The sequence below is a fragment of the Apteryx mantelli genome, chromosome 9, assembly GCF_036417845.1.
Source record: "Apteryx mantelli isolate bAptMan1 chromosome 9, bAptMan1.hap1, whole genome shotgun sequence".
Classification (NCBI taxonomy): Eukaryota; Metazoa; Chordata; class Aves; order Apterygiformes; family Apterygidae; genus Apteryx; species Apteryx mantelli.
This window is the reverse complement of record NC_089986.1, coordinates 12,246,686-12,269,696: the sequence shown is the minus strand read 5'-3', so window position 1 is coordinate 12,269,696 and position 23,011 is coordinate 12,246,686. Positions and strand designations below refer to the sequence as shown.

General features: G+C 41.8%; 1 protein-coding gene across 5 annotated transcripts in view; it reads left to right on the top strand.

Moving 5' to 3' along the window:
• Positions 1-23,011, top strand: part of DIS3L2 (DIS3 like 3'-5' exoribonuclease 2) — a 204,414-nt gene that overhangs the window by 53,645 nt on the left and 127,758 nt on the right. For all 5 annotated transcript variants that reach the window (XM_067301734.1, XM_013941819.2, XM_067301738.1 and 2 more), the window contains one exon: positions 10,731-10,965. In XM_067301734.1, the coding sequence (XP_067157835.1) occupies positions 10,731-10,965 (235 nt within the window). The remainder of the gene's footprint in view (positions 1-10,730; positions 10,966-23,011) is intronic.

Sequence of the window (23,011 nt, the reverse complement as noted above, 5' to 3'; positions counted from 1 at the left end):
ATGCCCATCCCAGGGTGATGGTGAAGGTACTGTAATCCTGGTGTGCATGGCTGGAATTGGCAGCAGTGCAGCATGCCAAAACACAGTTAACCTGGCAGTCAGTCAATATCTCAACCCGTTTTCTAGAGAATAGAGTTGCTTGGAGTAAGAAGCTGCTCCGGCAGATGGTACCCACTAGCTTCTGTATGGAAAATCAAGTGTTAAAATGTATTTCCAATCCTCTGCTGCTAAAAGTGTCTAAGTTTCCTGGGACACTTTTCCAGCACCTGTCATGAAATCCCTTTACCTCCACACTGAAGCATGGGTACCTGCAAAGAAAGCACTGGCTGTATGTGTGCAGTATGCTTTAACAGTATCATGCTGGCATCGCATGCTGCTGCTGTTCTTGATTGGAGCCATATTTTGATGCAATTGATATCCGATTTAGAAATCGGCATAGGTGCCAATTTCCCTTCTGTGACAGGTTAGTGACTGTAGAAGTAAGATCTGATTTTGCCAAGCTTGTTTGGTGAGATTGAGGCAGGCATGGCAGGATGCAGTCAGCCCAGAGCAGCTGTGTTTTGCCGCCTTTGCCCTCAAGGGAGCGGCTGATCACGGTGTCTCTGCAAGAGACAGTTTCTGCAGAAAATAAAATGAAATAAAAACTAGGCAGACCAGCTGTTGACTGACTGCAGCCATAAAGATGAGCAACTGAAAGGACTAACAAGAAGCTGAGAACTATTCGAAACACTCAGAGTGGGAGTCTTGTAGACACTTCAGCAATGACTTGTGTAGGTTCCTGAAGCTCTTCTCCTACTGCATAAATAAATAAGCAGACCTGGTTTGATGGAACACACCAGTCAAAGGAAGTTCCCACTGGGGCATATATATGCTGAGAACTTCCATAAATTGTTCTTTAATATGACATCCAATTACAGGTTTTCATAATAAGAAGCTTATTGGCAACCAGCAAGGTTAACTGTGGAAATTTCTATTGCTTTTCTTGGCCCCAGCTCCCTTCCTGAACAGTGCGCGCTTTGTCCCAGGTGTACCGTTCTGGGCTTTGAAAGTGTGTCAAAACATGTGCAGGGCTGAGACCCCTGGGAACTGGCACTCAGAGCCCAATCAAAAGGAACCAAAAAAGAAAGCAGGGACTCGAGGCATGAGCTCCAGTACGTTAACTCTTGGTTGATTTGTTTGTTTCCTGCCTTGGTAAGTTAAGTGCTGATCATCAATAAGAGATTATCTTAGACGCATGGGAAATCATTCTGAGACAGTTCTGAACAGAACTTCAAACCTGTATAGCCTTGGGAGGTAGAGATATGCAAATATCTTGGATTGCCCTCGCGGTACATTGCCATTAGCGTGCATTGTCAACCCACTTTCCTCTTAAGGGCACGTGCGGGTGCAGGCTTGTTCAGTTCATAAAATGCTAAATAAGCCTTCAAAGAGTATCACTGTTTCCAGGAAATATGTTTTTCATACGTACTTGTATAGTTTAGAAAAGAAAAAAGCAGTAATGGATAATACTTTGGGTTTGAGTGAGCCAACTGTGTGGATTAGCTTGGCATTGAAGCTCTCAAATGATACACTCAGCACAAGTAGATTCTTTTCTGATTACATGCAAATACTATGTAATAATTGCATCTTTTGAAATATATTGATTCATGATATTGTTTTAGCATCATTGTTAATCCAAAAGCCTGCCTGCTTCTTAATATCAGATACAAACTGGATATCTTTCTGCAGTAGTTTGCTGAAAATCGAGTGATTTCAGAAAATGTTATATTTGAAGATGTAACCTTATGTTGCTCTCTGACTCTAATCCACCCCTCTTGAGTGATTTATTCTAGGGACTGTGCATCATAGGTTTTGTCCTGGCACCCATTACTGTAGTGTTGCTGTGCCTGTCCACATTACCAGAAAAAGATGGCTGGGAGACAGTTTTTTAAAAATATGTTAAACCAAAAAGAAAAGAACACACACACAAAGAAAAGAAAACCAGTTCCAGTTAGCAGAGAGGGTTTGCTGCCAGTGTGGATGGGGCATAATTTGATTTAAATGACTTTTGAAAAACAGTTTTCAAAATTGTTCCATGCACTTTCTTCCTGGCTACCGTTGAAAATATGGAGCTGAATATTTTCTGTGATGTTTCAAACCAGTATGTTCTGGCAACCTCATTGCTGGGCCCTGTGCATTACACTCTTGTTTCCAGTTCGCTGTGGCCTGGAGTGCAACACACAGCTCATGAGATGCACCAAAGTGGGAGGTCTTGCAAGGAGCAGGCAAGAGAAAGACCCAAGGTACAAGGAACATTTCACCAGGGTCCAGCAGGGTGGCTGCCAGTTCTAAGGGCCTCTTTTATGAAAAGGGTTCGCTTTTAGGAGATAGGAGGAACTGTGTGTGCTTAATCAGATTTTGTGAGCCTGGCTGTGGGGTGAGAGTGTAGGAGAAGGTTGATTCCTGTGTGTTAAAGGTTGGATGCTGAACTAGATTTTTTGCACCTAATCTGGGTCAAACTTTTCGCGGTTGAAAGATTTGTTGTACAGATGGTGGGATATCAGTGTTTTAACTGCGACAACATATAGCTGTGCAAGAGAACAGTGTGTGGGTTGGGAACCTGTGGCTGGGATACAAGGTGTTTGCTGTTTCACTTTGGTTCCAGGGACTCCTGTATTTTGGGGAAAGTGTGTGGAAGGGTCAGTGCAATAGCAGTAGGCACTCTGAAAATAGAGGCTGGTTTTAAGCCTAGCACCAAATCAAATCCTGGGGCTGGTAACAGGAGTAGAAAGTGTGGAACAAGTTTGTTCATCTGGCCATAGTAATACACGGCTCTTTCTAAGGCTGTTGGAGTCCTTGATGGGTTGCCTTGTCTACAAGGGATAGTGTTCCCTGCAAGCAGGTGTGAAGACACTGTGCTTCCCCATGTCTCGCTGACATTGTTACCCTCAACATGTCTATATATTGCACAGCAGCTCTGGGATGCAAATCCCATCATGATATCTCACTGGTATCCTCAAGTATTCCTTGGGAAAGGTTGTAGAGACCTACTGTGGATCTATTATGAGCCTTTAATGACTTTGCTTTCAAAGCAGCTTGGAGTGAGGACCTAGTTTGTGTCCAAATATTTCCTCTGCAGGGCAGCACCTCATCTGGAGCTTTGGGATGGTGTGATCCACACCATCAGTGCCGTGGTGGCATAGGGTACCTGTGCAGTGCAGGAAGCAGCCATTTCTGTTTGACTGCTATTTCTATTCCTGCTCTTAAGCAGTTGCTAGAGGGCACAAAAGGCAGGAGTATGCAGATGGAGCTGTTGAATTTATTGTGTTGTAGGACAACCAGATGAAATGAACCCAAGTGCAGTGGTGCTGATCGTATGACTGTGTATGCAAAAGGCAGCAGTGAAAGCCAGACTTGGGAGAGATGGGCCCAGGGAGACCACAGCGAGGTGGCAGGAAGGGGATGAAGGCAGGAGGAGACTTCAGGAGAGACGGGAGCAGAAGCAGTTGTCTCCTGTGTGGTGATAATGAAGTGCTGGTAAATAGTTTCAGAGGCAGACTGTAGGTGTGGGACAAGGGCCAGGGCAATGTGAGTATGGAGCTTTCAGAGGGAAATAAGTCAGAGCCCAGATAGGGAGTGGAGATGCATGGGGAGGTGACAGTTCTTGTTTTGGCTTTAGGATTCAGAAAGGTGAGTCATGAGTATTTCCCCTGTTGTTGGCTTTTCATTTTCTTATTCTAGTTATTTGCAGAAGGTGGTGAGTGAAGGACTTGAACTGGACTTGGAGGGGACCTGTGATGTTTAAGTACAGACTGAAGCAGGGAAGGAGGGTGAGAGAGCAGTTCAGGAACAGAGGCTTACTGGTGGCTGCAGGATGAATTGGTGAGAAAAGGTAGCCCTCCGGAGTTATGTTTCTGTTGCAGCTAACTCTGTGCTTGGGCCATAACTCTCTTCATCTGAAGGAAGTTCTTCAGTGCTTTTTTCAGACGGGACTGACAAGCTCCCTCAGGTACTTGAGGCCTTGCAGAGGCTTTCCGTAGTACTGGTAACCTGCCCAGCTCTCTCTGTGTGTAGGCTTAAATCTCTTGTGCTCCACTAGTCCTTCAGCGCTTTGCTGCAATCCCTGATGTGCTCAGGACACACAAGGCCGCCTCTGAAGAGCTGCACAGCAGCATGGGTTACACACAGCGATGGGGTGCAGCTACCTGGTGGTAGGATGGCTGATGAAGGCAGGAGAGAGAACTTGGAGTCTAAGTTTAACGGGCGTATTGCAGATCTGTCTGTACATTTTGTTTTGAAAACCCATGCGTTAGGTCTTGTTTGTTTGTCTCCCTTTCACCTCTCACCTCCTGCAGCAGGGACAAGTCAGAGAAGAGCTCCGAAAAGGGCCATCAATTAATGGTGCTGCCTCCCTCGCACAGCTGGTGGCGGCTGCTTCCAAGGAGCCTTTGCATGCTCAGCTCCCTTACCCCTTTGAATCCGCAAGCAGGAGGACATTCGGGTGACTACTGTGACAGAAGTGTGTGTGGAACATCTGGGAACAGCAGAGCCCACTGAGGAGCAGCAAATAGCCTTTTCTAATCAAGAAGAGAGATTTTGGTTTGGATGTTTGTACGCTTATTGCGTCCAATGTGATGTGCCTGGAATGTAAACTATACTGTGCTGTATAATATGAAATAGCTATGCTGTTGGCCGTTAGCAAGTGTTTCCAGTGATTTAGAATTAAAAGATTGTAAAAAAACTAACCTTATTGTTATTTTAAAAGTAATCCTATAACTGCTCCTACAGAGACTCATTGCTTTTATTGAGCTGTCTTATTTGCCAGAGCTGGTTGGTGTATGTGAGATTACAAAGAGAAGGAAAGGTGACTGGGAAAGGTGGTTTTCCTCTTATTGGAAGTATCTTCCTTTATTTAGCCAAGAACGAGCTAGAAAGCACCAACCTTTTGGCTGCTCTTTTCAGAAGAGCAAAGCTCTTCCTTGTTAATATTTATGATAGCTTGGCTCTAGTGTGTATGTATGAGCTGTGACAGCATCCTCATGTCAGCCAGGCTCCATTCCTACTCCCTTGTGAGTGAACATTAGGGAACCAGCTTTTAAGTGAAGCCTGTTTAATATGGCAGAAGCTGGGAGGCTAATAGATGCAGATGTTCATGATATTGGTATGAAATGTGTTGTTTGTATTAGTATTGTGGTAGCAGTAGTCATTTTAAGGATGAGATGCTGATTTGGTTCAAAGCCCCCGTTTTCAGCTGTCTTCCTTTTGAAATAACCTTTCATCCCATTTCTGTTTCTCAAACTTGTCGCCTATCTTCTGACCAAAACTTTTGTCTCTTTACCCACTATTGAGCATAATAACTTGTCTACACCTAAAGCCGAACTTGTGTTTGGCTAAAGTATTTTTGCAAGAAAGGCATCCTACCTTGATCTGCAGACCTCAAGAGAGCCTTTGGGCTGAAGATCTTATTTCGCTTATAACTGTTCCAGTATTTAATTCTCTCTGTTAAGATGTGTGCTTTCTGCCTGAAATGAATCTTTCTGTCTTTAGCTTCCACCACTGGTGAATCTAGCTGTGCCTTTCAATAGTAGCTTGGGGACCTCCTTTGTACCTAGTCCGTTTGCCCCACTGAAGATAGTTACCATTAATGGCTTATTGCTTCTCAAATCTTCACAAGTTAAACAGTTTGGGTTTAATTACTCATTATGAGGTGTTTCCTCTGGATTTTGACTGACTTGGGGAGAAGAGGTGTTGTGCTATATCATCTCCGCTTTTCCCCAATGTCCTTATGAAAATGTGCACTGCATGCGTCTGTTTCTGTCTCACCAGTGCAGTATTACAGAGCTAAGATTGCATTTCTGTTTCTACTACCAAGGATCCTATTGCTGAGATTTTTTGTTCGTTAGGAGCCTTTCACATTCTTTCAGAGTCAGTGGTTTCCAAGATAGGCCCATTCACAGGCATGTGTTGCATATTCTTAGATATTTGAGTTTGCTTTTGGCTATTCTCAGATATTCTGGAGTCAGATCAGCCTGATTCACTAATTGAACTTGACTACTCTGCAAGTCTTTGTCATTCACAAATTTTATTACCAGTGACTTAATGCTTAGTTTCAGATTATTGAGAATGCTTGGCCTGGTACAGACCTCTCTGAAATCCCACCCAACACCCAATCCCCAGTGGATTGTTCTGTGTTCTATTGTACTATGTGTATTTGCGAGTTCCCCACTGCATGCTCGTTTTTTGGAGTGGCGGAAAGGCTGTCTCCCAGGGCGTCTAGCTGACCAAGTTTGGCTAATCCGGGAAACAGCATAACCATACTCCTTCATTGTGTAATCTAAATCCATTTATTAATTATTCTAATAACTAATTCTAAAGTCATGTATCTATTTGCTGTTTCCTTTTAAATGAAGGCTAATGCTGTCTTTGAACTTCTGAAGCAGTTCTGCCATGGAAAAAAGTGCAGCAATTTTGAAAACTGAATGCATATAGTTGGATATTTTAATAAGGATTTAAGATACTTTCTGCTTGAAGTAATGGTTATGTCCTGGAGCATGTGGGACAAGTTTGACCTGAAGAAGTCCAGTAACAGAGTGTTCTAGTGGAAATGTCTAAAATCCAGTATTTTTAGTTTCTCTTTTTAATACCAGCATTTTGACTGAAATGAAAGACTTTACAGTTCTTGAATCTGTGGCCAAAATAGCTGTATAGAAGAAGATTCCACTTTCTTACCTACTGAATGTTTTCAGTGGAGGAGATCTCTCCATGTCTCTCTCCACTAGCTTCTGCTGTTGAAAGAAGGCGCCCTATGTGGAAAGATCTTAGCTACACAAGGTGCATAGGTCCAACTGTGTCTAGTCTAGCAGTAATCCATATTTCATCCTCAGATCTGTGGGGATCCATAGATTACTTCTAAGGGCCAGAGTTGAGCAATAAAGAAAAGCAGCCCTAGTGGTATCGGGCTTAAATTCTCTGTGTGGGGTTGGTGCCTCTGTTGGAAAAATGTCTAGGGGTAAATAGCTCAAAGACAACTGAAAATCACTGGTCTGGTCCAGTAGTTTGAGATTATAGACACACTGTATGAGTTGTTAACTATTACTTGATGTGAGAATAAGCAGGATGGGGCTGTGTCCATGTGCGGATGGGAGGCTGCAAGCGGAAGGTCTGTGGGATGTGTGGCGCTAATGGGGCAGGTGCAGGATTTCTCCTGACCAAGAAAGAAGTTTCTCCTGTAGCTCAGGAGATAGCCCTTAATGCTTTCAGATGCACAGATTCCTACTTCAGTTTTCTGTTGGAACAAATTCCTCACAAGTAAGGACAATTGTTCGTTTGATGGTTACTTCTAGACTGGGCTGGATACAGCGAAGTAATCACCACACTGTCCAGATTGTACATATTCACGCCAGGATGCACTTGCCCACTAGCTGTTTTTTATTACATTTATGGTTGAGATGGGACTTTCATTCAAAGATCTGGTGTTCAGTCAGCTATGACTTTACAAACTGATCACTGTGGGGCAGAAACTTGATGCTTGTTCAGTGACGGATGTTTAAAGTTGGAGGAAAATCTATTCAGCCATTATCTTGAGGATCAGATATTCAAATAAGCAATTGTCTCTTAATGAAATACTTATTAAAAGGTTGTGGGGTTTTTTTGATTAAAGAGCATGCAAAAATAATACAACCATAAGGCTGACATTTCACTTCACAAGTCAGGAAGTTTAGGGTTCTTTAAGAGACTTTAACTTTACATCCTGGGATGTTAGCATGGTAATAGGATCATTCATTTCATGAATATGCAGCCAGGGGAGATTCCCGTCTTTTGGGTCCATGCAGAGTGAGCTGCATTGGAAAAGAGCTAACTCTATACTGCACATTTGATAATGTGACAAACTTAACCAATTGTGTGTTTAATTTATTCTGCATCTCTAATAAGTATTGGTACATTCTAGCTGTATGCATTATTGCATGTATGAGCTTCAATAACATAATAGGAAATAAGTACAATATCATAAGCTTCTAGTTTTTTGGAGATGCTGCTCAAAAGAAAAGTTAATCTGTGCTGTTCAAATGTGCTGCTGCTCAAATACAGAATGATCCTGCTTTTTAGCATCTGTGTAATGCACCCTTTGGCTGGCAACTCTTTGATCACGTTAAATGGAATAATTATATCCATCGAGTGTCTGATTTTGCAAAATCTTATGCAGCTTTCCAGTCTTGTGATGTACAGCTTCTGTAAATTTTTGATGTGATCTAAGAATTTTTGGGTGAAATTCCCTGCTCTGTTATGTATGAGGTCAGCCTAAATGATCTGTCTTGGCCTTAAAAGGAAAACAAAATCCTATGAATCCATGCTTGACAGCATCTGGACTTTTTGTTGCTTTACACTGTGTGGAGGTCATGGTTTTGCGGACTCTGGAAAACTTTACTTAAAAATCCATTTGCAAATCTATGAGGAAATGTGTGACTAGGGGCTTAGGTAGTCACAGTGGGAATATTATGCTGGCTTGTGACAGCAGTGTGTATCCTTTAGCTTGGGGGAAGCATGGTAATTTTAGTGTATACTGTTTAAAAGGAAATCTCTATCTGCTGTCTTATTTAATGCAACATAAACTCTTCAAGCACTCTTCAACTAAGCATTAGAAAAGCACTCTCTATCATTCAAATATATTTGGTGTTGTGCATTACATATAGAAAGATTTGTAATTTAGCACCCGGGACACATCTTTTACTGTCCAAAGAACGACTTGGAAAGAAAGAAATTCAGGCAGAGCCTGAAGGGGTTGAAGAAAATGAACTCCTGCTGCAGTTGCACACTTGCACACATCTGGTGCAATTGAAATTTAAGAGCTGAATACATCTACATCTGACCATGGTAAGGTCCAAACATTACTGTTGACACTAGTTTTCTTTTTGGATAGGCACACTGGCAGAGTCACTAGCGTGTGGAGCCTTGTCAGCTCTCTAATCTAATAGACTGTTCTTGCCCAGACCATTGTGTGTGAGTATTTTATGTACTGAATGCAGCCAGCTTTAATAATCGGCCATTTTCCCACCTTCTGCCAAACTTTTCCCCTTTTTTTTCAGGATTTAATGTTTGATTCAAAATCTGCTATGGTAACAAATTATATACATATTTGAAAAATGAAAATAAAGATGGAAAGCAGAGTCACAAAAGGTAACAGGAGTTCAAAATAATGTCATCTTAGGGCTTTTTTAAAGACTTGAATTCAACCCCATTTTAAAATTGATTTTATTTCTGTTACATATTGTAAAAAGCTTACAAAGAAATGGGTACTGCTTGAAATCATGACTGTAGCTCTGTATATTTAAAGTGGTGAAAGTCTTGCCTGTACAGCTTTGATCTGATCTATTTGCTTTTTAGTTACTAGACTAGAATTTGTGAAGCTTTTTAGGTGGCATTTTTCTCACTTGATATGGTTGTCTTCAGCTAGGACCTTTTGAGGCTATTTGTGCTTATTGCTAATGACTAAATCTGTCGTATAAATTGTTACTAGAAAGCTTCTCCTTATATTTTTAAAGGGCCCTTTACTTGCGTTTCTGGCAATGTGAGTTGCTGCTGTCATGTTCTGGGTTAGTGATACTGTGAACCTCGGAGGAGTGTCTCCCGGGAGTTTCTTATTCCATGCTGATCTGAATCTCGCACTGAATTACTGCAGCCTGAGTGAACCTTAAGCACTGCTTTTGAAACAAAAACCTGGATCTAGGTTCAAGGACCAGATGAGTGCCTGAAACTAGCTGTTGGTTGCATGAAGAATGCTAATAAAGGCATATTTATCCAAGGTGTGAACTATTTTGACCTTTATAACCTGAGATGGAGCAGTTCCTGCCTTGTTCGTGTGCAGTGATGGATGCCATCCAGGTCTGTTGGCTGCCTTAGCTTAGAAAAAGCTTCTTCATGGTTTTGCTTGACGTGATAATTATGCACGTGGTTTCTCTTCCCCTTTTGCTGTTGCTCCACGTCAGTGGAAGAGCAGCTACATATTTGTAGCAATGGTCATTTACTTGTCTGGATTATCAGTTAGCTAGTGGTTAACTAATATGTACTCTGAGTTCATTCCTCTGGATGATTTAATTGGCAGATTTGTATAGGTGACAGCAATAATTCAATGCCTTTAACAAAAAGACAGGAGCCTAAAAGAAATGTAAAGGTTGGTGCCTTACCAAGCTTCCCTTGCGCACTTCCTCCTCAGGTTACAGGACAGAGTGTTCTCTGGTTTGTATTTTTTTTTCGGTCTGTTGCTAACCGTGTGTTGGGGAGGTTTCCCCAAGGTGAACTTTGACATGGTCCTAGCATTCACTGGAACTGTTTGAGTTTTGGGACTTCCCAGGACGATTAGTATATCTTGCTTAACAGTGGCCTAAGCAGCTCATTAAATTGTAGTGTATCCTCCTCCTTGTCTGTGTTTACTCCCAACTTCTGGAAAGCTGATTAGAGGCTTGGCAGGAACTGTATGGTTATGCTCTAGATACACTTTGGATACATTATTGTCACAGTTGAGGTATTACAAAAGCCATGCCGTTCCCATCTTTTTCCTAGTGAGGTACCTCTTTTGATTGTGCAATATCTGTGGCTAATTACATGGCAATTGCAGTTTGCCACCAGCCACCCATAATTCATTCTCAGCTCCTTGGGGATGCAGATGAAAAAGGAAAGATAATGTTTTCTTTCTTCAGTCCAGTGATTTAGCTTGCCTCTTTTTTTTTTTTTTTTCCAATCCCCTGCTCCTTCAGGTAATAAAGCCAGATGGTAGTGACAAAGAAACAGAAGCCACGCATGAATCAGATGTCCCTGAGGATATGCTGGGGACTTGCGTTCCTCAAGAGACAGTGAAAGGCGATGCTAAAAGTCCGGATGTCATTATAGAAGCTCAGTTTGATGATGATGATGCAGAGCATGGACAAGACCACTTGCAGGATCTGTTGGCTGAAGACGTTAAGAAACTTTCCCTGGATACTGGTGAAAAGGGTGAGTGAATCAGATTGCTGATTTCAACCTTTATTTGAATAAAGTGTTGACGTATTACTTTGTTGCCTTGCTTTGCTCCAAGATATAAAATACAGGCATAAAGGCTTAATGCCTTATCACTTCTATCCCTTTCTGCTAAACTGCCTTCATGGTTTTGAATGGATATTAAGGACTGGGTTTTATGCGGCTTTGATGAAAGTAAATCTGTGAAACAGAAGTCACACTTCTAGATTTGCAATTCTCAGGGCTATCTGGGGACTGCTGGTTGCTATTTCATTCAAGACATTGCTGTAGCAGTTTCTTTCATCACAGCTTGGCTGGCCAATCTGTGTCTCACTTTGGGGATAAGAATATATTTCCTTGGGGCAGTTAGGTTTGTTGCTGTTTTCAAACAGTTGAGTTATGAACAACTTAAAGATTTGGTCCATTTAAAAAGAAAATTGCTCTAAAACCTAAAGCCAGTTATGTGATCTGTTTTGAAGGCAACTTATTTTATTCTGAATCCCATTCAAACCATCAAGTGTTGCTTAGGGCAAGATAAAATAGGCTCCCCTGTCCCAAACTATGCTATGTTGCTCTTTGCATGTCCTTTGTGGTACTAAATCCCCTAAGATCTCCCCTCCTGAAGGACGGTGTGTTGAAAGGATTCTAACAATTGGTCCATCTAAAGTGTGTCTTCAGCTATTGGTGAAAAATCTGCAGAACAGATATTCTGGTGCATTCTTAATGCACATCCCAGTTATCCAGAAAAGAAGATGGTGGTAACTTAGGGCTTAAGCAGTTATTGATCTTTGACAAATCTTGCTGTTTGTTGTAAAGCTCTACTTTGTGTTTTCCTGTGGGATTTCTTTTGAAGATGCTCAGACCTCTGCCTATACTGTTGGTAGACTTGCATTTTCACACCCATCTGTTAGTAGAAATGGAAATAACATTTGAGTAGGAGTGTTGTAGTGTATATTACGAAACACTGGTTTCAGCTGATGAATGGAGCTGCCACCTCACCAGTTCATGATGCTGTTTCCTTCTGGGTATCTCCACTGTCTTGGAGATTACTTGAGTTACTGCCAAGGTATGTGAATCAACTTCCATCTTGCTCTTTTACCTTCTAGCATAAGGCTTGAGTTGGGAGTTAGTGGGATTGTCCGCTGATGTTTTACATAACTAATTATTAACCCCATCTGTTTTGCAGTGTTGGACAGTCAGTTCTAGTTGTGTACTGTTGAGCTGCCCCTTTGATTCCGTAATTCAAAATCTCCTAATGTGCTATGGACTCACATGTCTGTTGCATCTCTGTTTTTGCTTCTAGAAGCAATGCAAAATCAAAGGTCAGAGAATGCATTCTAGTTTGATGCCAGTATCTAAGATAAGTACAAATTGAGCAAATGTTTTATTTTACCTGTATAACTGTGCTTTGATGTGAAGGAGTCACCTGTGCTTGATGGGAGTTACTTTTCTTGTTGCTTTGTAATCCCTCAAGATGTTCTGGCATAACCTGTGCTGGAGACTCTCAAATCATCTCTTACAGTCTATGCCACTTGAGTCTATTTTGCCATTTAATTCCATCTTTGGAGAATATTTGTAGGGCAAACGGTAGATGAACTTATCTACACAGTTGAAATCCAAACTACCTCTCCATTAGAGCTGCCTAAGCCAACTGTTTTCTTCTAAGTCCTCTCCTTGTTCATCCTTAACAGGCCTTCTGGTTGGTGTGAATGTGCCAGTTAGAGTTCTGCTGAGTTTGTATTTTGCTATCACATCTTTTAATAGCTGCTTCAGCTGCTTTGGCTGTATCACCCATACAGATTTTTCTCTAGCTTCTTCTTGCTCTGCTTTTTAATGCCCTCTTTTTTTTATACATATAAAGTTTATGATGCTGCTTTTTCTGAAGGTGTTTTTGAGCAGTTGATGATTGCTTTGGCTTGTTTCCTGTCTTTCATGCAATTTCTCATATCATCACTTATCCAGATTTTAAGTCTTGCCTGGAAAACAGCTATAGTTATTCTAGCATCAGTGATAACCATCATGAAAAAAAAAATCCTGCCAAATTCTACCCTCAGGACAGCCAGGTGTGGCTCCAGTGCATTTTAAAAGGACCAAACATACACTTTTTCAAGGCAGAATTTAGCCTCAAAGGATGATATCTGCTGGACTTCCTAAGGCCAGCCGCTGGAATGTTGTACCAGCACATGAAGGCAGAGTGATTTGCAGGGTTGGACTGCAGTGGTTGGAAGTGCCCTTCCTTGTGTAACGTTGGCCTCTCCTAAGAACATTGCTTGGCTGATGGTGCCTGTTGTACTTTTCTTTCAAGCTAACTGTGTATGAGGCTTCTCCTTTACGTTACCTCCCTTCTGCTGGAAACAACTTACTGCAGCAGAATAGAGGTGAATGGGAGATGAGATTCCATGGGGAAAATTCCGTGCTGTGCCACCAAGATCAGTGTTTTATTTGCTTCCCCTGAGCCTAGCTTTGTAGAATTCATTGCACGAACTCATTGCATGGAGAAATAATCTGTGGCCGGTGCAGCTCTCCGATTAACATTTGTAGTGGGCTTCCCCCCTCTCCCCCCCAACATAGTGAAGTCAGGCTTCAAGCTGAACGAAGATGCAGTCAAGGATATCATGTTTAATAAAATCAAGAAACAGTCCCTTGCGCTCTCACCCACACGTGCTCTCTGTCTATTTATGTATGTGTATGTATATGTGTGCATGTATATATAAAACAAAATCTGAAACAACCAAAACCACAGATTCTTGGGGGTGAAAAATATCAATAGCTAACCCAATAGAATAAAAAAATGAATTTTATTCACTCTGGGGAAAAAGGACTAGAGGAAAAACACAGAGCCAATTGGCTCTAGATGCTACTAGATGGTGTTCAAATCTCTGTGCGTGTATACGTGTTCTGCAGATTGCTCTGTCTCAGTTGCAAGATGGCTTTTGTCCTTTCTGACAGAGGAGTGGAATTACATAACATCTTTGTTGTTGTCTCATTTGTTCCATTGCTGATGGTCAGAATGAACCATGAAAAATAAAAGTAGACGTGTCATTAGAGTAAGAGCACTCTGGGTCACGCTGGGAATGCAGGCTGTTTTGATATCTTTTTTACCCTGGCCTGTGTCCCATCCCTCGTGGTGGCTCTGTTCCTCTTCAGAGCACCAGTCCTTCTCTCCATCCCTAGTTGCACACTGGCGCAAAGAATTCCAGGTTGGCCCTTGCTGTCAGAAGCTCTTAAGCATGAAACTTTGTGTACACTGATTATTATGGTCCAGGTTTAGGTGGGCTGAATTTCTCTGAAGTCATTGTATCTTGGGCTTCTTATGCTTCTTTGGAGCTTCAAGCAAACTGCTAGGAATTCTTAGGCTTGGTGCTGCAGGCTAAGACTCAGATGTCCCATCTGTCTTAATGAAGTACTGCAGTTATTGAGGGTCTGAGGGCTGTGCTTCCTGTCCATTTCTTCCTGAGACCCAGAAGAGATGGGATAAACATGAGGGAAATCCACAAAACTATGAAGAGACCGGTACATTCAGCCTGATTCTTAGCCCATGAAATTTATGAAAGTTCTCATGCTCATAAAAGTGTCTTAGTTTTGCTTTGCTCAAGGATGTTTAAATAAAAGCTTGTAACTGATGTCACTATGCCAAAAGCTGTCCCTGTCAAACTAGTTTGCTCTGCTTTTCTGAACTCTTCTTGCTAAGTTGTGTTAAAGATTATCTTCAGAAAAGTGTCTGATCTAGGAAGCGATGAGCCCTTTTCTCTAGCAAGCAGTTCCACACAGAGGATAAATGTTATCTTGTTTAAAGTTAGATTTTTCTAATGTCAAACTCTAGTCATTGGATTCAGGTCTGTCTTAGCAAGGCTGTCAATCCCTTTCTTCTTGCATTTTCAGCTGCTATTTCCAAGGTGTAAATATCTCTGCACACTGACCAAACCTTCTCTTTGTTTTCTCTTAGCAAAGAAAGAATGAGCACCCTGAATGTCAAATCTGAAGAAAGTTTCTCAGCTCCCTTGTTAGTGTCCTTTGAAGCCTCTCTAGAGTTCCTATGCCCTCTTGAAATGAAGGCGGAGAACCAAGCATAGTATCCCAGTAATAGTCTTAACAATACTATGTACAGAGAAAAGATTACCACCAAATCCTTCTTGGTATTTCTTTTTTTGCTTGCAAGTCCTCTGTGCTTTAGTTTGAGACCTCAGCTTACTCTGTGCCACTGCTTTCCATAAAAGTCATCCACCATTGGACATAACCTTTGCCAGATGTGTGATTTCTTTCCTTAATCCTCATTCACATTCACTATTGGAACAGAGGTGACCTAATTTACCTTATCAAGTGACAAGCCTATGACTTGTCACTGCTGTAAAAGGATTTTCATTATACTCTATTTCAATATGTAATAAAAAAATAGAAACTTTTCTGTATCCTTCCGACGCAGGAAAAGTGCAAGATGTTCTGTACAGAATATTTTATGATGTATCCATCCCTAGACTTGTCACATGAGTTTCATACAAATGTGAGCTGCCTCTTGTTAAATATTGAAGTCAGATTATTCTGTTAAAGAAACATCAGCAATCAAACAGTAGCAGCTACTTGTACTCTTGAGAATGGCAGCTGTGCTCATAAAAGTGTGTTAGTCTTTCTTTGCTAAAGGATACTCAAATAAAAGTTTGTAAAATGGTGTCACTGTGCCAAATGCTATCCTCGTCAAACTAGTTTGCTCTGCTTTTTTCAGCTCTTCTCATGAGAGATCTTACTTTATCAGATGCACAGAATATCCTGCTTCCCACGGGGTGGCTCACAGAAGTTGGTGGACTGGCTGCCCTGGCAGCAGTCAGATAGCTATGTTTGTTCAGGATTTCCACTTGCTTGCACCTACGCTTCTACAAGTCAGAGTCTGTGTAAGTGTCCAAGGCTTGCTCACTGCCTTAAAGTAACAAAGTTTGAATAGAAATAGCTTGTTTGCAAGCAGAGTAAATTGAGAACAAACTCAGCCAATTGTGTGAGGAAAGTTCAAATAACTAATAGTTACTAGGTAAAGTCAATACAATCTGGGTTGGAGCTGCTGCGGGACTTGGTCCTGTCTGTCTTCCTGTTCAGCATTGGCCAGGTAGACTCTGGTCAGTCTCTTTTTCAGTCAAATGTGACTGTCACAGTCTCTAGTAACCTTAGTAAGTCAGAAATTATAAACTAAAATCACTTGGTGACCAAATTGCTATTGACTGGAGGCTGTTACTGAATATCTTGGGGTTGCTTGACTCAGTGATAATGGCAATATGTGGTATTTGGTGCTTGTGCAACAGGGCCATGTAATAATGCAGGAATGGGGTCTGTGCTTTTTGGATCCTTCAGCAAGGGGGGAAAATGTATTTATAATCTACAATATAAGTCTCTGTGTTTTCTGCTCGTGCATCCATGCTCTGTTTTGTGCTCTCCCTCGTGCTTTCCTTTTTTTTAGTGCAAGTAGGTGCCTAGCTGTTTTTTGTGCCTTTGGATGCTTCGCTTTGCACCAGGAGGCCTTCTGCAGTTGGTGTCTCGTGTTGGGGTAGGCAGGGTTTAGACAGATGCTACTATTTTTCTCCTCCTTGGCCAAATCTGTTGATAGGGAAAAGAAGATGATAATGAGTCTGTGTAATGTGCTGTCCCTCTACTCTGCTCAGGTTCCCCCTTCTTTCAGTTTAGCTGCCATGAAACCTGTGACAAACTTGGAGCCCACCGACCTCACTGGCTGCTAAAAGGAATAAATGTTCTTCTCCCTCCTCTTCAGAGACTCCCGTTTACTGAGTGCTATTAAGGAGTCTTCTCTCTTTTTTCCTAGCCTCCAGCCTTCTGGAGATGGATTGTCTCCACTGCATAGCTCTTAACATTTCTAGGCCACAGTGGAGTGAAAGCTCACCAGGAAATATTCTCAGTTACATGGCTTTTAATAGAAATCCTTGAGGTGGAACTGTCAAAAATCAGATCAGTTTCACTCTGCTGAAGCCTGGAAAACCAGCAGAGAAGCTGGAGCTGTTTCAGCTGCTTGAGACAGCTCTGCATTAGTTTATCCTAAGTTCATGTTTGCAAGTCTCTGGTGTTAGCTCTTTTGGTGGTTACTATGAATTATCTTAAACGAGAGCACGGAGTTCTTTTAAAACAAACAAACAAACAAAAAGCACAACAACTTAAGAAAAGTGTTCTACTGGTGTTGAAGAAATGGGGCTTTACCGTAACATTGATTAAATGCTACAGGCTGAATAAGCTTCAGTTATTCTTTTGTTGCATAGCTGAAGTCTGCAATGGAAGTTAACGTTGTGACAGCTTCTTATGTGCTTCTTCCCAAGGAGGTTATCTTGACCCCTAAATGACTTTTCAAGCAAGGCAAAAAAGAAAAAGAAAAAAAACTACTCATGCAATTAGGTAACAGGAATTAGATCTAAGTTCAGCGCATGACCATATGTTCCTGAATTCACCTGTGTTTCTCCCTTGAGTTACAAGTTTAGGTCATGTAAGCAAGAGGGCATGATACTGAGAATGAGTGGTGGGTGTGAAGATAAACATATTAGAGTATGATCATTGTTAGCAGCAAGACTTCCAGGATGAATCAGATCAAGATTCATTCAACTAACGTATTTTCCATGTAATGGTAAATTTGGACACAAACACTTCAGGAACAAATGCACATACAGGAAGGAAGAACATTTAAATAGGCAAAATATTCAATGGAAATGTTCTTGTAACGTTTTAATTTTACTCGTCCTTAATTTAATAAAACTGTGTTTATGGAGACTGCAACACTACCTGATTTTTTAGGAGATTTAATTCTGCTGCAGTAGAGCTTCCAACCCCGCAGTTGACTGGCAGCTTCTCAGGGACATCAGAGGGTCAGGAGGCCTGAATACCAGTGCTGTGTTTGTAGTAATTATGGGATATGGCTACCAAGAGAGATACCATTTGATCTTTTGGGCTAGGTGGCAGCTTCCCAAAATGATCTTGATTCTTTGTTGTGAATCAGGCTTGGAGGAGTCTAAGGAAAAGTGACACTTCTATCTCATCATTCTGCTATCTCCTCCGTAATACCTAATGGAGGTGGCTAAACATAAGTAAATAATTAATTGCTTGGCTGAGTTGTGTTTGTAAGGAAGCCAGCTGTACTCGCCTATTCACATAGCCTTTGTTCTGTGTTATTGCAGATGTTTTTTTGCTGTATAGATCTATTATGCCCTTCCTTTTCCTCTCTGAGGGTCTCCACCCATCTGTGCGTCTTTGGAAATCTTGCTAGTCATAGGAATCTCCTACTCCTCATGTCTGGTGTGCCATTGGGCATGCAGATGTGTAAATTCAGGTGTTCAGACATGAACAGCTGTGGCAGGGTGAGTCTGTTTAAATGAATATTTGAAGAAAACATCTCTCGAAGTTGTTCTTGTTCTTCAAGCACACGGTTCTGCTATGAGACAACACAGGACTTCTGCATGGTTTGGAGCTGATTTACTTTTATATGTGCAGAGCCCTCCTGTGCTGTATACAGGAGCTGTTCAGATGATTTTGGACAAGCTGCTCTTACCCCTTGTTAAATCCCAAAGCTGTTGGCTTAACAGTCTTGTCACAGTGAACTATCTACATCCCCCCCCATCAACAGTGGAAAGCTACATGTGTGTAGATGTACATACTCACAAAATGCTGCTTCTTGCATGGTGTTTGCCCAAGTACAGTATCTGGTGCCAAGTGAAATGGTCCTTTCACCATCATAGCAGTGACAGAATTTCAGGTTGAATGCCATTGCGTGTCCTTCTCGCTCACAAATTTTAAACGCATTGTTGTTTTCAGTCAAATTTTGCAGAGGGGAAGCAGTCTTCAAGAAGTGGAGTTCCTGTAGGTTTTGAGGCAGCGGGTGGTTGGGGAGGAAGAAGATGCTGAGTGAGCTCACTTTTACCTGCATCTTGCAGACTCCATGTGGGAGAAATCTGCCGAGATCAGGAGAAGCTCAGATCTCCTGCTTTTGTAGATACTGAAATACCAGGGACAGATTTTATTTTTCTAAAAATCCAGGCTCATTTGTTTTGACTCTGTTTTTTTTTGTTTTGTTTTGTTTGGGCTTTTTTGGAAGGCAGGACCAGGTATGAATATGAACCATTGTTTACTACCAGCAATTTTGTGTTCTAAAAAAAAAAGCTGTTTTGTGCTAATAAATACTGGTGACAGAATATCATATTAATTTCTAAACAGCACCACATTTCCTTCTCATTATCTCTAAAAAGGAAGATCACAGCAGTATAGTGTAATTTGGGGCAAATCTGTACATGTGTTTGTATATGCTGGTTTTTTTGGTTTAAGCGAATTTTCATTTCCATATGTCTCATATTGATATAGACCAAACTTCCAAAAATGCATATTTTTTGTGTGACATACCATCCTTGAGAGGAAATTTATAATTAATTTGTTTACATCACTTTGTTTATATGTCTGATACTAAAACACAATATGTTGAAAACTGCATAATGAAACAATCATCGGAAAACCTAAGTGTTGTTACTTCTTTAATAAGCAATAAACTTTGCTTTTGAAAGGTTTACAGATGTTCTGGAATCTGAGCACCAACCTAAAGTGTAGTATTATGGTTTTTTTAAAAGCTTGATATCAGCAGTGTCTTCTGATGGGATTCTTAGATATGCTCATGTGAAGTAAAACAACTAACTTCTTAAAAAGTTTTTTTTTTAGCTAAAGTAGCAAACATTGAACTTAAAAAAAAAAAAAAAAAAAAAAACCCTCTTGTTTCTTTCTGTCCAGAGAGGGAGGTTTTTTTTTTTCCAGTCAGTTGTTTTTGAGATCTGAAACTGTGATATATTTTCGCTTGCAAGTGGATATTGCATCTTTAATTGTATTCTTTTTGGACAGAATTTCAAATTTCCACAGTGACCAATGCAAACCTAGTGAAAATAATTTTGGATCTGTCACAATTAATCAGAATTCTAGTCTGATGACTTTTGGTCCAGTTTGGCCACCTTTTGATGTCATGGTAATCTAATTGTAAAAGGAGATTTTGGGGGCTTAAAAAAAAAGTTTGACCTAGGAATGGCTGTCAGGCAAATCTAACTGTACATTAGAGCTGCCTAAACTGATCTCTTACAGAGGGAGGCAAATTCCACAATGTCCTGGATCTACTTTGTCGGTAATAACTTAACTAATTTGAGAGGCTTTCTTATTTAGTGCCTAATTTTTTTTAAGTAAAACTATTACAATTTTGGTTTGTCAGATAATCACTGAAAGGAAAACACTAAGGTTATAATACAGTTTCACTGGATCCTAGCTGCTTAAGTGTGTTTTCACTGTAAGATAAGCTTATGAAGTATTGCCCAAGCTAACATAGTAAATCTTTTTCAAAAAACATGTCTTTGCTCCGGGTGGAAATATTGAATGGTCATTGGATAACCACTACAGTAAAGGGGTCAGAATAATTCATTTTTAGTTTGGAACATAAAGCAAAGAGTTTTTTCCCACCTCCTCTGTCCAAAATGCTGTTTCTCTTGCCAGTTAACTCTCCTTTAGGATTACCTCTGTGGATATACCCTGTTGTGGGAGATGTCACATATCCCAGCTCAGATCTTCTAAAACATCAGTCTCTGGTGGGGCCCTGATACCCTTCTGTCTGCCCACACACAGAATTCCAGCTTCAGTGGGAAAAAGGGAAACACGCAATGAAAGAGAGGGTCTGTCGCAACCGTATTTATCAGGACTTGGGTATTGGACTCTGTGACAGTTTATTGCTGTCTTGATACCAAGGCCTCTGACTAGTGATTTCACAACCGAGCCAGTAGACTTTGGATCTGGGTTATAATTCTCCCTTCTAAACGGAGAGGTTTGTCATTAGAGAGCCCTCATTGCTGGTGCTCTGCTGATGTTGACCTGCAATCATTAGGTGCAGCCCTAGTGCCAGTAAATTTCTGACTTCAGAAGGAGCCAGCTACAAGCTATAGGAAAGTCCACATCTGTTAGTGCCAGGGGTACAGAATTCCTCAGGTGTCTTCTTCCCACTCCCTTGTTTCAAGAATATTGCTCATCAGTAAGTCTATGCAATGATACTAAAGCTAGATTAAGAAAGATGGGCATGAATGAGTATGTGGCTGGGATGGTCTTTCTTCATTTGTTCTCTTGACAGTTTAGTTGTGGACCCTAACCTCTATCTGCTGGCATCTCATTCTGGGAGGGATACTGAATTTGAAGAGACCCCTGAGGAAGAAGGTCCTCTCCAGCTGGCCAAAGGCCCTTGGGTGATTTTGACTGTGAAATAAAAAAGTCAGGTTCTAGCGTGTGCCACAGAGTTTGGATGTTTTCTAGTACTTGTTGTAGGTTCCCAGGGGCTCAGCTTTGGCAGAGTGAGGTGAAATGCTCCAGTCCTGCCTATTCTTCATCCCAGGCAAAGGCCATGCCGGTGCCCCATACGCTGTCCTCCTAATGGCAACTCTGGGGTGCTGTGCTTTCATGTGTGGCTATGTGATATCTTCCAAGTACACAGCTGCTGGCTCCTTTTTTTGACAGGGAAGGCTGCTTCAGTGAAAAAGTGCAAGAGACTTTTTGGAGAAACAGGAATTGGAAAGGAAAGTGGAAAGAAGTCAGCATTAATAAGGGCATATTCCTAGAGCATGGCTCCCGGTGCTTTTCCCTTTCTCGTTCTTGTCTGTTGTGCCTTGAGTCAGTGCTGTCATTCCGCTATGCTGTGAAAGCAGTGAATGCAAACCTTGCTTTCCAAGCACGTTTAGATCTGGTTTCTCTTCCAACTAGTATGTGCCGTTCAGTGGGAGAGAGTTCATTCCAGTAACCCCCTGGGCTTGGGTCAGGTGTGCCTGAACCGTATGGTCTTTGGAAGACTACCAAATCCTCACTGCCCACTGCGCCTGCCAGTGCTTCTTTGTTTCAGATCGTCCCGTTCTTTGTCCGAGCTGTCTTTATGGTTGGCACACTGTAAACTCATGACTATTAACTGATGGCTTGAAAAATTTTAAGAAAACAAAGGCAGCTCCTTGCTTTTATTCTTCACTGACTTATTTCCTGATACAACCTCTAGCTGATGGAGATCTTACAGGAGCTAAACAAATGAGGTGCGCAACTTAGGTATCCCCGTATTTCAAGCTGTTTTTAGTTATCCAAGCAATTTTTTCAAACTAGTTTGTCACTATGAAACGCTATGGAGGTTTTATCCCTTAGTAACCCTTGTTATTCCAAGTTGAGCTCACTTCACATGGAGAAATAAGAAAGGGGATTGCTGCTGGTCATAATACTCTTTTTTTTTTTTTTTTTTTTTCCCTGAGGGAAAAGTAGAAGATTTTTATTTTTAAACTGCTGCATGTCTATATCTGTTCTCCTCTCAGCCTTGCTAGGAAGTCAGTAAAGATACAATAAATGAAATGGAGTCGCTTAGGTTCTTCTGAAAAAGATTGTCTCTGGGGAGAGCCCAAATCTGAAGAGCTTCATATCAAAAGGCAAAGCTGGGGATAATTAGCAGCATATGAAAACCCGAGTATGTCATTAGAACGATAGCCGTCATTGTCAAGCGACTGCTGCTGTAACGTTGCCTGAAGGCAAACCAGTCCATCAGAGACGGCATGACCATCTGTGAACGTGCCCTCGCGATGGCGGTGCACAGCCATAACCCTCGGGGCTAGCTGCCGACAGAAGAGCCGCCCTCCCAGGCCCACATTAGCTCCCGGCCGCACTCAGGTCCCCGGCTCCCCGTGGCTGCTTCGTGCTCCCGGCAGCTGCGGCGCTCCCCATGTGGAGCCCGCTCGCCCTTCATCCGTCATGTTGCCAGCAGCTTCCGCGGTGGGGCCCTGCGGGACAGATGGGTGTCACCCGGGGGCCTGGGGCCGGGTGTCACTGCTGTTCTCCTTGAGGCTTTCTGGCGCGCCTGTGAGCACTGTTGGCCTCCTGGAATGCAGTCGTCAGTGCAATGTTGCTTTATCTCGTGTCTTCTAAGGGAAGTAGTGACAGCTACGTCCCTTGGAACTTGCAGTCAGCGCCCCGGTCTCTTTTTAAGACAGCAGATTTCTTTTGAACGCTCAGGACGTGACTTCTCGAGATGGAT